The sequence below is a fragment of the Aegilops tauschii genome, chromosome 4, assembly GCF_002575655.3.
Source record: "Aegilops tauschii subsp. strangulata cultivar AL8/78 chromosome 4, Aet v6.0, whole genome shotgun sequence".
Taxonomy (NCBI): domain Eukaryota; kingdom Viridiplantae; phylum Streptophyta; class Magnoliopsida; order Poales; family Poaceae; genus Aegilops; species Aegilops tauschii.
Genome location: NC_053038.3, coordinates 445,070,272 through 445,081,376, shown reverse-complemented (window position 1 = coordinate 445,081,376; position 11,105 = coordinate 445,070,272). Strand labels below are relative to the sequence as shown.

General features: G+C 43.0%; 2 protein-coding genes across 2 annotated transcripts; both read left to right on the top strand.

The window, feature by feature from the left end:
* Window positions 1-330: 330 nt before the first annotated feature.
* Window positions 331-3,602, top strand: LOC109764666 (GCN5-related N-acetyltransferase 9). The gene is made up of 6 exons (XM_020323463.4): window positions 331-673; window positions 786-857; window positions 1,918-2,005; window positions 2,615-2,747; window positions 2,837-2,875; window positions 3,030-3,602. Exons 1-6 carry the CDS (start codon window positions 436-438, stop codon window positions 3,093-3,095), a joined length of 636 nt encoding a protein of 211 aa, XP_020179052.1. The 5' UTR covers window positions 331-435; the 3' UTR covers window positions 3,096-3,602.
* A 215-nt stretch (window positions 3,603-3,817) lies between these two features.
* On the top strand, window positions 3,818-6,619 carry LOC109764674 (chloroplastic import inner membrane translocase subunit TIM22-2). Its single transcript, XM_020323469.4, has 5 exons — window positions 3,818-4,098; window positions 4,551-4,615; window positions 4,710-4,782; window positions 4,868-4,921; window positions 6,145-6,619. Exons 1-5 carry the CDS (start codon window positions 3,930-3,932, stop codon window positions 6,381-6,383), a joined length of 600 nt encoding a protein of 199 aa, XP_020179058.1. The 5' UTR covers window positions 3,818-3,929; the 3' UTR covers window positions 6,384-6,619.
* Window positions 6,620-11,105: the final 4,486 nt, after the last annotated feature.

Below are 11,105 nucleotides of genomic sequence, written 5' to 3'. Positions count from 1 at the left end.
TCCAGACACAATGACTGACTTTTGACTGTTGTTCGCTAGCTATATGTATGTAGGGTTCTTCCTTCCTGGTTACAAATAGACTAGTCATGCCTATATTTATACCCCCGACTCATCTGAGTTTTCTCGATCACCCCTTCCCCATGTCCAATTGTCAATACGCATGCTGTTTAGTCATTCAGTCCCTATGCTTGCTAACGAATCAGAGACCCATCTGATCTGCGTGACGCCATGAAGTTTCCACTGCTTCAGTTCCGAATTTCTCCTTGTACGTTTACAGAACAGAGTACGTTTTCCCTGCCTGGTGGCGTACTCAGTGATGAGTCACTGAGGGCAAAGCAGTTTGACACGGTGACCCGCTGTTCCGTGGACCGTGGGGCAAAAGTTTTCTTTTCCCCTTAGAAAACCGTGGGCCGAAATTGAAACCCTGCGGCTGCAATGGAGGCGGCGGCGGCGGCTGCTGCGGCCGTGGGCGGGGAGGACGACGGGCGGGGTCGGAAGGGAAGCTGGTACGCGGTGGGGGAGCGTGCGGTGCTGGTGCCGTACCTGCGGGAGCACGTCCCGCGGTACCACGAGTGGATGCAGGACCCGGCGCTGCTGGAGGCCACCGCGTCGGAGCCGCTCTCCCTCGCCCAGGAGTTCGAGGTCCACCGCTCCTGGACCCTCGACCCTCTCAGTTCGGCTCCTGCCCCCTCGCTGCTTCCCCCGATCTCCTCCCTCTAGTTTGCCTCGATTTGGTGGTGAGCTGACATGCTGTGACTGATTCAGTGACATTTGTTTCGTTGCAGAACATACTTTCATAGTGCTGGATAAGGAGTTGATCGAGGGAGACTTCGTGGTCGGGAACCCTCACACGGAAGGTTTGCTACTCTCTTCTGCACGTTGCTTTTAGTAAATGTTTTAACTTGCTTAGTTCAGTCCATGATCATGAATCGGGAATCAGAGTTTACATGGATCTGGTACGATTCTGGTTGCAATTTTGCATACATGTTTCGAGGAGGATGTTGTGGCTTCTGGTGTAAGCGTAGATTGACTGATGCTTGAATATTTAGAATACCAACACAAAACCATGCCATTTCTGCACCTTTAGTTCTTCTCTGTAGTAAGATGAGATGGAATGTGTAGGCCATTACGGAATGCGTTTCCTCAAAAGAGGAACGGTTTGGGAAAATGAAATTTAATGTTCGAGCAATCAAATGGGCCAACAGTAGCGTGTTAGAGTTATGCAACGGTGTTGGGAGGAGGAGGCCTCAGCTGTCAAGCGGGGTGGAGAGTACCCAGATCTTCCAGTTGGAACATGGATAAGGGAAGGAGGAATGCCTGTTCAGTCCTTCAATTATATGCCAGAGTTGCTAGAACATAGAGATGAAAGATAATACACATTTGACAGGTAGAAAACAATACATGATCATCGAACTGTGTATTTGATGTCAGTTAGTTATATATAAACTTTATATCTCTAGTTGACACAGAAAGCAACTCAAATGAATTTACAGAAGTTTCACTACCAGTATTTATAGGGTGCAAATGTAGTTTTCAAGTTAAAATTTGAATTCACATCTCTACTATAGTGTTTTAGGATCCTGATGTTGATTTAGTGATCTAACTCTAGATCATTGTTGTATGCGTACAACAGTTAAGACAGGACTGTTCTCTTCCTCTAGCTTTTGTAGCTCACTTGCCCTGTCCTTCAGCCTTCATTACTAGTATATGTTCATAACGTCAGAATTCCGACCAATGTACAAGAATCTCCTAGGAATAGATTGGTTTAGTGCAAACAAGGTTCCTCCTCCTCCAGACAATCCAGTGCTGCCCTATTGAAACATCTATGTATGACTGATTAATTAATTTTTTGTTGATTTCATATTCAGCAGCTTGACAGGTCCTGCTAGTGCTAATGCTCTTCCTAATCCGTTGCAGCTATGATTGGCGATGTCAACATCTATATGAATGACCCTGATGATTTGGAACTTGCAGAGATAGAGATTATGATAGCTGAACAAAAGAGGTACCATCTTTTTAGTATTGGTTTAGTACCTCTTCTCATCACCTTAGATATATGTTCTATATTTCATTATTTTTGACTCATGGGAAATTACATGCATGTTCTGTCCATTCTGACAGCCAGTAGACTTTGATAGTCCAATTTGGGCATCACATTGAATTCTGTATGTCCTAAGTATTTGTTTTAGCTTAAACTGGTAACAATTGCGACCACTCAACTTATTATCCATTGAATTATCAGTAGTGTGATACACTGATACTTTTTCACCAACTGCACTCATAGGAAATTTCATCAATATGGTACTATTTAATAATTCTCTAGAATTATGTTTTCTCTCGGTCCGTTTTGTTTACCTGCGAATCTTTAACCTCTGTATTGCCCAAACACTGATGATCATGAAAGCCCTTGACATGATACCAGTGTTTGTTATAAAGTAATTAAATTGTTAACGAATACAACATAATTCGCAGTTGCTTTACCTCTACCATTATTACTGCAGTACTTATCCATAATATAGAGTTTAGCAGATTGTTTTGAAATGAGATTGTAATGGACTGATGGTGTTTAGTTATGTTACTCATGGTTCCATACTTCCGTTGCTTCATGTTGCAGCCGTGGAAAGGGACTAGGTCAAGAAGTGACCTTAATGATGATGTCGTTTGCAGTAGAGAAATACGGAATTCACACTTTCAGAGCAAAAATTAGTGACTCAAATACTGCATCGTTAAAGCTCTTCAGGAAATTGGTGAGCAGATAAACCCACCGTTCTCCCCCCCTTTCCTCGCTTGTTTCTGATTACTGATCATAATTGTATGTTCTGTGGTCTGCACTCAGGGCTTCAAGGATGCTTCCCATAGTGCAGTTTTTAAGGAGGTATGGATTTTTGCAAATACTATCTTAGCATACTATAGATTTTTCACTAAAAATGTTTCACACGTATAAAAACATATTAGCCTATTGCAACGGCAGTAGTCAATACTTACTGCTCCATCTTTCCTTGATCGGGCTCATTATCTCTATCTCTCAGGTGACACTGGAGGCGCCTGCAGCTGAACTCCCATTAAGCTCCCCTTTGACCATAGGAAGTTGGTGACATCTGTGATTATATGCCCCAAGATGTGTTGCAGTAGACATGCAATCAGTGGCTGGTCTTCACCAACTGATAGAAGCTAATTGTGTGCGCTATTTGGCATACTTAATGTAATGAGTACTGCCTTCATCTGCCAACAACTGCTTGGGCCGATTGCGCACAGAGATATATAGCAATAATATGAAGAACCCTGTGTTGGATTGCTGAGCAGTTGAGGTGGCGCCTGATGTTTTGAGACGAAACATTGCAAGTTCGGTACAAATTGCCATTGGGGCAAATGGAACAGGTCGCGGTAATTTGCAGGAACTGTAGATGGTATATGCATCGTCAATGACACGACACGGGACACTTTGTTTGAAGCATTTCACGGTGCTCGTCTTTTGCGTTTGCGGAGTTCAGATAGCCTTATGGGTGAATTCTTTTTGTTTTTGTTGAACGTGCATGATTGAATGTACTAAACGATTTGTATAAGCGAATGTGGCAAAAAAGTTTCAAAGTTCAAGTACAAAATATTGAAAGAGAGTTAAAAAAAAAGAGTTTCACAATTTACCCTAGAATTAAAAAAAAAAGTCGGAAGAACTGTTTAAAGGGCACCTCTGCAACGGACGATTTGTGCAAGTGGACGATTTCTATGTCCTGCGCTACGATTGGGCTTGTTTAATATTGCTGTTCGATTGGGCTTGTAAAGCCGGCCGGCCGGCCGGCCTACCCAACCTTGGAGGGACTGGCAGCGGGACCCGCTCACCAGAGAGAGGCTGGAGTCCCGTCCTATACTCCAACCCTGGGCCTGGGCGAACGAAACAGGAAACGATAACGAAACTCGCAGAGAGGGCGGACATGGCGGCGAGGAGCGAGAACGAGTCGGACGGCGACGTGGGCACCAACCCCGCCGAGGGGGGCTCGTCCCTGTCCCTGCCGCCTCTAGCTGCCGGTCCAGCCGTGTGCGTCCTCCGGTCCGCCGGGGACTTCGCCGGCGGCGCCTTCGTCGGATCTATCTTTGGATATGGTAATATCCTCCGTCCCCGTCCCCCCTCCCCACCTTATCCTTTTCCGGATTACTCTGCTCTGCGGTGATGCTTTCTTTGATTCTGTCGTGGGTACTTTCGTGAATTTCTATTATCGGTGTTCAGTTCTTCTTAAATAGTGAAAAAAAGTTCTTATTAGAAACTTGATTATACGGAATTTGGTAGGTTTTACACCCAGTTCTAGCTAGCCTAAGAGTATAAGATTGTCCACATTTGATACAATTCCTGTATTCATTTAATCTTCAATTCCTTGTATTCATTTAATCTCCAATAGTCCAATTCCTTGTATTCATTAAATCTTGATTTTGATCCTTATTGTGTTAGCATAACGGAAGCACTACTGGTATACATGTTGTCACTAACAACACCTGTGACACCCGGTTTAACTTCCTCACACAAAATCCTTATACTGCATATCGGATTCTGTTTTCAGGACAAGGTTTGCTATCTAAGAAGGGTTTGAAGGGCTCACTCGGCAATGCAGGGTCTTCTGCCAAAGTTAGTGTTCACCTCTGTGTGCATATTCTTAACTAGGAAATTGCCCTGTCATTTTCATAAAAAGCTTGCTCATGGTATAAACTTCTTGGACCAGAGTTTTGCAGTTCTTTCTGGCGTCCAGAGTTTGGTTTTGTGCTTGTTGAGGAAGCTGCGTGGGAAAGATGATAGTATGTGTATCTGTTCAGTGGTCAGCTTTTTATTAACACCTTGGGAGTTGGATACATAGTATGAACTAACATGTTCCTTTTGCAGTCATCAATTCCGGCATTGCTGGTTGTTGCACAGGTCTTGCTTTGAGTTTTCCAGGTACATTCACATTGAACCAACAACACGTTCACAGTTTACTTACTATTGTGCTTGACATTGTTTAGAATAGTATGAAGAAGTTGTGATGTGATATTCTGTGGTACTGCATAATGTTGTGAAATAATTGGTAGTAATTGCAAGCAAATTTTGGCTTTGTCTTCAATTTCCGGTCACCAAGTTACTTTGTATTGTTATTTATTTTTTAGGGGACACTCTGTATTGTTATCCTTGTTGCTGGAATACCTAAAAAAGAGATTATCTAAAAATGTCATTTCTGTCAATACGAACTGGTAAGCTCCTATGCATGGATTCTGGGATGGCCCTTTGTAATCAACACTTTGAACATGTTATAATTAGGTTAGTAGTTTATTATCCGACTGTGTTAATTTATCCATTGAGTGATGAAGTTTAATTTCAGCTGTGCATCCAGTTCATGCTATATATTGTTATCATACTTATTTAGATAATCCGAGTACGAACGTACACTGAAGTTTGTCTAGAAATACAAGACTGAATTACTGATTATCATTTTAGAATTTCAAGTAAATTAATTTACAAGAAGCCCCATATCACTTGTAAGAAATTTACTAAACTCAGGAGCCTTATTCTTTGCATGATAAAAAGAAGCACCATCTATAATTTTAACAGTAAAAGGCGCTCACCGCCTGTCTCGCTTGTTAATGGAGTCCTGCAGCCACTGGGCAAGAATGCAAAGAGTTCATTTAACTGACCAAGCCCTTGAATTTTTTCGAGATGCTGTTAAGGACTTCACATCTTGCAGTCCAATTAAACTGGACTGCGCATGTGTTTAATCAGGGTAATTTAGTGGTGGTAATATAGTTAAGTTGGTGATGTGCTAAACACCATCTTATGCATTACGCATACCTACTCTGTTCACACTGCATCTCTCTGTTGCTTTACTGGCACATGTGCTTCTGAGTCATGGGCCTCATGACAGTCATGACATTTCAACAAGTGTAGTATTCAAGTGTCTTAAGGAACTCTAGGCGGCAGTCGTCAGTTGTTCTAACGAAAGAGGAAGTTTGCACTGAAAAAGGATATTTCAAGCATGATTTTGTTTAGTCAAGATCATATCTGCATTTGCTACCCAAGGCTACTACCTTTAATCGGCTATGATTATTAATATCAACCACTATCATTTTGTTAAATTGTTGAGGCTTTGGTGGCATGGTTTTCTTACACGCTTGTTTGTCTGAATCCAGGTACACCACAAGCGCTGCTTCAGAACTGCGCCACCTTCGCAGCATTCTCATGCATCATGGAGGGGCTCAACAAGCAGCAGACCGCGATGGCGCACACCCTCACTGGGAACGCCTTGACCTTTGCACACGACAATGGCGCGGGCGTCCTCCCCCCCTTCACTCTCCCCCCAATCCTCGATGCTTCCGATGCTTTCGCCTCATGCTGCCAGGCCTTGGTCGCCAAGCCTAAGAAGCACTAGACAGCAGCATTAGGAGGGAGAGAGTGAGATATGCTCAGGAAACCTAGCTAGCTCCTAGCGTTATGTAAATTTTGCTTTTGGATAATGTCGAAAATCTAGATTGTTTGCTTTTTCAGCCGGGTGTTTTTTGTCGCCGCGTTTCGTGGCGTGGGCTTGCTTTGTTGATGATATGTCAAGGATAGATTTTGTTTACCGGGAAGATAAGATGTCGTGGAAAATTTTGCTTGATGGCTGTATCTGCTTTGTTAAAATGGTTGAAGCGTTGCTACTCTCCAACAGTGAGAGCCGCGTGGTATTTATTCATAAGAGATGGTGACCGTTTACAGGATGCGTATGTTCATAGGAAGCGTACGACTTAACTAAGACTATAAATTTTCATCTAGCATCCCATGTATTAAAAGAGAGAGAGAGAGAGAGAGAGAGGGGGGGGGGGGGGGGGGGGGAGTTGAGGTTACACTTACGTTAAACACCTAGATCTGTTAACACCCTCCTTTAATCTCAACTATCCTATATTAAGATTATTTCAAAATTTGCCAAATGGTTAAACACCCATATCTATTAACACCCTCCTTTAATCTCAACTATCCTATATTAAGATTATTTCGAAATTCGCCAAATGGTTTGACCGAAAGAGCTTTAGTGAAGCCATCTGCCACTTGATCCTTGGATGGAATGAATCGTATCTCCAGTTTCTTTTCTGCAACCCTTTCTCGTACAAAATGAAAGTCAATTTTAGTATGTTTTGTTCTGGTATGAAAGACAGGGTTAGCAGACAAATATGTGGCTCCCAAATTATCACACCATAGACACAGATACGACTTTGCTTAATTCCCAATTCTCCAAGCAGGGATTCTAGCCAAATAATTTCAGCGGTGGCATTAGCTAAGGATTTATACTCAGCTTCTGTACTTGATCTTGATACTGTTGCCTGTTTCCTAGCACTCCAAGAAATAAGGTTAGAGCCAAAAAATACTGCAAAACCTTTAGTAGACTTTCTGTCATCACTGCAACCTGCCCAATCAGCATCAGAGAAGGCACTCACAAGTGTGGAATTTGAGCATCTGATTTGAAGTCCCAAATTCACAGTATGCACATAGCGTACAATTCTTTTGACAGCTGTCCAGTGTGTGGTAGGTGCATGCAGATATTGAAAAACCTTATTAACAACAAATGATATGTTAGGCCGTGTGAGAGTCAAGTACTGTAAGGCTCCAACGACACTTCTATATTTTGTACTTTCTTCTTCCTTAAGTAGTTCTCCTTCGTATGCTGAAAGTTTTTCTGAAGAAGATAAAGGTGTGGGTGAAAACTTACAATCCTTCATCCCAATGCGGGCTAGAAGTTCAGTAGCATATTTCTCTTGTTTCAGTACTATGCCATCTTGAATCTTTTTAACCTCAATACCTAGGAAGAAGTGCAAATCTCCAAGATCCTTCAAGGCAAATTCAGAACTCAAATCATTCAGAAGAGCATCAGTGGCACTTTGTGAAGAGCTTGCAACTACGATGTCATCGACATATATAAGCACAAAGATAACAATGTTTGCTTTGTTATAAATGAACAATGAAGTGTCAGCTTTGGATGCAGCAAAACCAAGATATTTTAACTGTGAGCTCAACCTGGAGTCCATGCTCTAGGTGCTTGTTTCAGACCATAAAGAGCTTTATCAAGCTTGCACATGTAATCGGGTATTTTCTTGTCCTCATATCCTGGTGGTTGCCTCATGTAAACCTCCTCTTCCAGAACACCATGCAAAAACGCATTCTGCACATCTAGCTGTCTCATACTCCATCCTCTGGATACAACAATAGCTAGCACAAGTCTTATAGTTTCGGCTTTTACAACATGACTAAAAGTATCTTCATAGTCTATACCATATCGTTGCTTAAAACCTTTTGCAACTAGACGAGTTTTATACCTGTCAATAGAACCATATGCTTTCTTCTTGATTCTATATACCCACTTGCAGTCAATGATGTTTTTACCTCTTTGATCAGGCACAAGATGCCAAGTTTTGTTTCTCATAAGTGCAGAATATTCTTCATCCATTGCTTTCTCCCATCTCGGATCTTCAAGTGCATCATTCAGTTTTGCTGGCTCTCCTGCAATACACAACATACCCCATGGTATAGTACCATCTTTTCTTATCTTCGGATTTCTTATACCTGCAGTCGAGTCTTGACATGAGAAATAGCTGCCAGTTGTGTTTGCACATAGATGGTGCAGTAGGGCTTGCCATAGAAGATCCTGTCGAGCAATTTGTATGTGTAGACACTTTTGCTCCAGAGCTGGCGCCTGATGTATCGGGGGACGGGGATCCACGTGATGGCGTAGATGTACATGGGTTGGACAGCTGATATTGCCTGACAGGTGTAGGCGCGTGATCTAGGACGGATCCCCCTGCACGATCTAAGGCAGATGGCGTGGTAGGCGCCGCCGGATCTCCCTCATGTTCTGCGCCTACTTCGTTTTCTTCTGCCACATGAAATATTGCTCCAATTTCCTTCGGATTTTGATCATTGTGATTGTTTTCTTCAGAGACCTGCATAGGCACAATAACAGGTCTAGAAATAGCAGAGTTATCACATTGGTCAGTACAATTGTCACCCCCGTGATCAAAACTCCGGAGATTAGGTGGAAGGAGTAGAATTTCTTTGCGAAGAAGTGCTCCGGCGTTTGGATGAAGGGATTTGAAAGGAAAACCAGACTCATCAAACACAACATCTCGGGAGATATAAACTCTACCTGTAGATACATCTAGGCATTTGACACCCTTATGAATAGGACTATATCCTAGAAACACACATTGTTTGGAACGAAACGCGAGTTTGTGTGTGTTATAGGGTCTAAGATTTGGCCAGCATGCGCAGACACGAAGGGAATTATAATCTGGTGTAATGCTCAAAAGATGTGTGATTGGAGTCTCAAACTTGATGACTTTGCTGGGTAGCAAATTAATGAGGTATGTGGCAGTCAAAAAAGTTTTATCCCAAAATTTGAGTGGCATAGATGCATTGGCTAGCAAGGCTAGACCTACTTCAACAATGTGGCGATGTTTTCTTTCAGCGGATCCATTTTGTTGGTGCGCATGTGTGCAAGATACATGGTGAGAAATACCAATTTTCTGAAAGAAGGAATTGAGCTTCTCATACTCACCTCCCAATCAGTTTGCATAGCAATCATTTTAGAGTCCATTTTCCGTTCGACAAGATTTTGAAAATTAGTGAAAACTTGGAACACATCAGATCATCTTTTGAGAAGATAAATCCAAGTAAATTTGCTATAGTCATCAATAAAGCTCACATAATACGAATGTCTACCAACTGAGGTAGGGGCTGGCCCCCAAACATCTGAAAATACAAGTTGCAAGGGGGCAGTGGAAATATTGGTAGAAACAGGGTATGGTAGCTGATGACTTTTAGCTTGTTGGCAAGGATCACAAACTGACTCAACACTAGACTCATGAGAATGAGGAAGTTTATTTTTGCTAAGAACATGCTGAACAATAACCGAGGATGGATGACCCAAGCGACTATGCCACTTTGCCGAGGATGGCTTGGTGACAACAAAGACTTGCTTATTTGACCATGATGACGATGAGATGAGTGGATAGAGGCTTCCCACGCAGTTTCCTCTAAGAATTATTTTCCTTGTCACCAGATCCTCAATCAAAAAGAAATAAGGGTGAAATTCTATAAGAACATGGTTATCAAGTGTAAAACGATGAACGGAGACAAGATTCTTTGAGGCTTCAGGAACATGTAAAATATTATTGAGTTGTAAATTTTTCACGGGAGTTTTAACAATTGAATAACCAATGTGAGTAATTGCCATACCAGAACCATTGGTCGTGTGCACTTGATCTTTTCCATTGTACTTGTCCCGCATTGTTAGCTTGTCAAGTTCTCCTGTGATGTGGTCGGTGGCACCGGTATCTGCATACCAGTTTGTATCAACCCCATAGGAGTTAGTGTCCGCATTGGCCCACTTCTCCTCATGATAGCTATCTTCTTCATAGCGCCACCAGCATTCTCGTACGCTACCTGGATGATAGTTCTTACAAATCTGACATTGGTCATGAGATTGTGGTTGTTGCTGTAGTGGTCCATGTGAGCGGCCTCATTAGCCAACGCCCCCACCGCCACTTCTACCAGAAGGGAGGAGCGACCGCCCCTGCCACGCCCTCTGAATCCACGCCGCGATTACTTCTGCCACGGCTTTGTCCGCGCCTTCTGTAGGCTGCGTTCGCGGAGGTGTTGAAGCCTCCATTTGTGTTGTTACCTAGCATCTGAATCCTTTGATCAAAGGCAGAAATTTGTGAGAAGAGATCATCAACAGATATAGAAGACTTGATGGCGTCGACTGCTGCAACGATTGAATCATAGTCACGATCGAGACCGGCGATGATATAGTCAACCATCTCCGGATCAGAGACCGGCCGACCAGCAGCAACAAGTTCTTCACCTAGGCTTTTCATCTTGGCGATGTAGGCGGGGCTTGACATGGCACCCTTCTTGGTGTTGGTGATGGCGATCCTCCGGTTTGTAACCCGAGAAAGCATCTGTGAGGCGAACAACGTCGTGATTGCAGCCCACAGATCAAACGTGGTTTCCTTCCCCACAACTTGTGCTAGAATTTCTCTAGAGAGAGAATTCAACAGGTAGCTCAGAACCTGCTGATCCTTCGATATCCATGTGGCATACATGGAATTTGGTGCCATGG

Bases quoted from the DNA above. Each gene is read 5' to 3' on its own strand.
- LOC109764666 (XM_020323463.4), top strand. From the start codon at position 436: ATGGAGGCGGCGGCGGCGGCTGCTGCGGCCGTGGGCGGGGAGGACGAC. The intron at 674-785 runs GTTCGGCTCCTG...GTTTCGTTGCAG, and splicing joins CTGGACCCTCGACCCTCTCA to AACATACTTTCATAGTGCTG. The intron at 2,748-2,836 runs GTGAGCAGATAA...GTCTGCACTCAG, and splicing joins TAAAGCTCTTCAGGAAATTG to GGCTTCAAGGATGCTTCCCA.
- LOC109764674 (XM_020323469.4), top strand. From the start codon at position 3,930: ATGGCGGCGAGGAGCGAGAACGAGTCGGACGGCGACGTGGGCACCAAC. The intron at 4,099-4,550 runs GTAATATCCTCC...TTCTGTTTTCAG, and splicing joins CGGATCTATCTTTGGATATG to GACAAGGTTTGCTATCTAAG. The intron at 4,783-4,867 runs GTATGTGTATCT...TTCCTTTTGCAG, and splicing joins GCTGCGTGGGAAAGATGATA to TCATCAATTCCGGCATTGCT.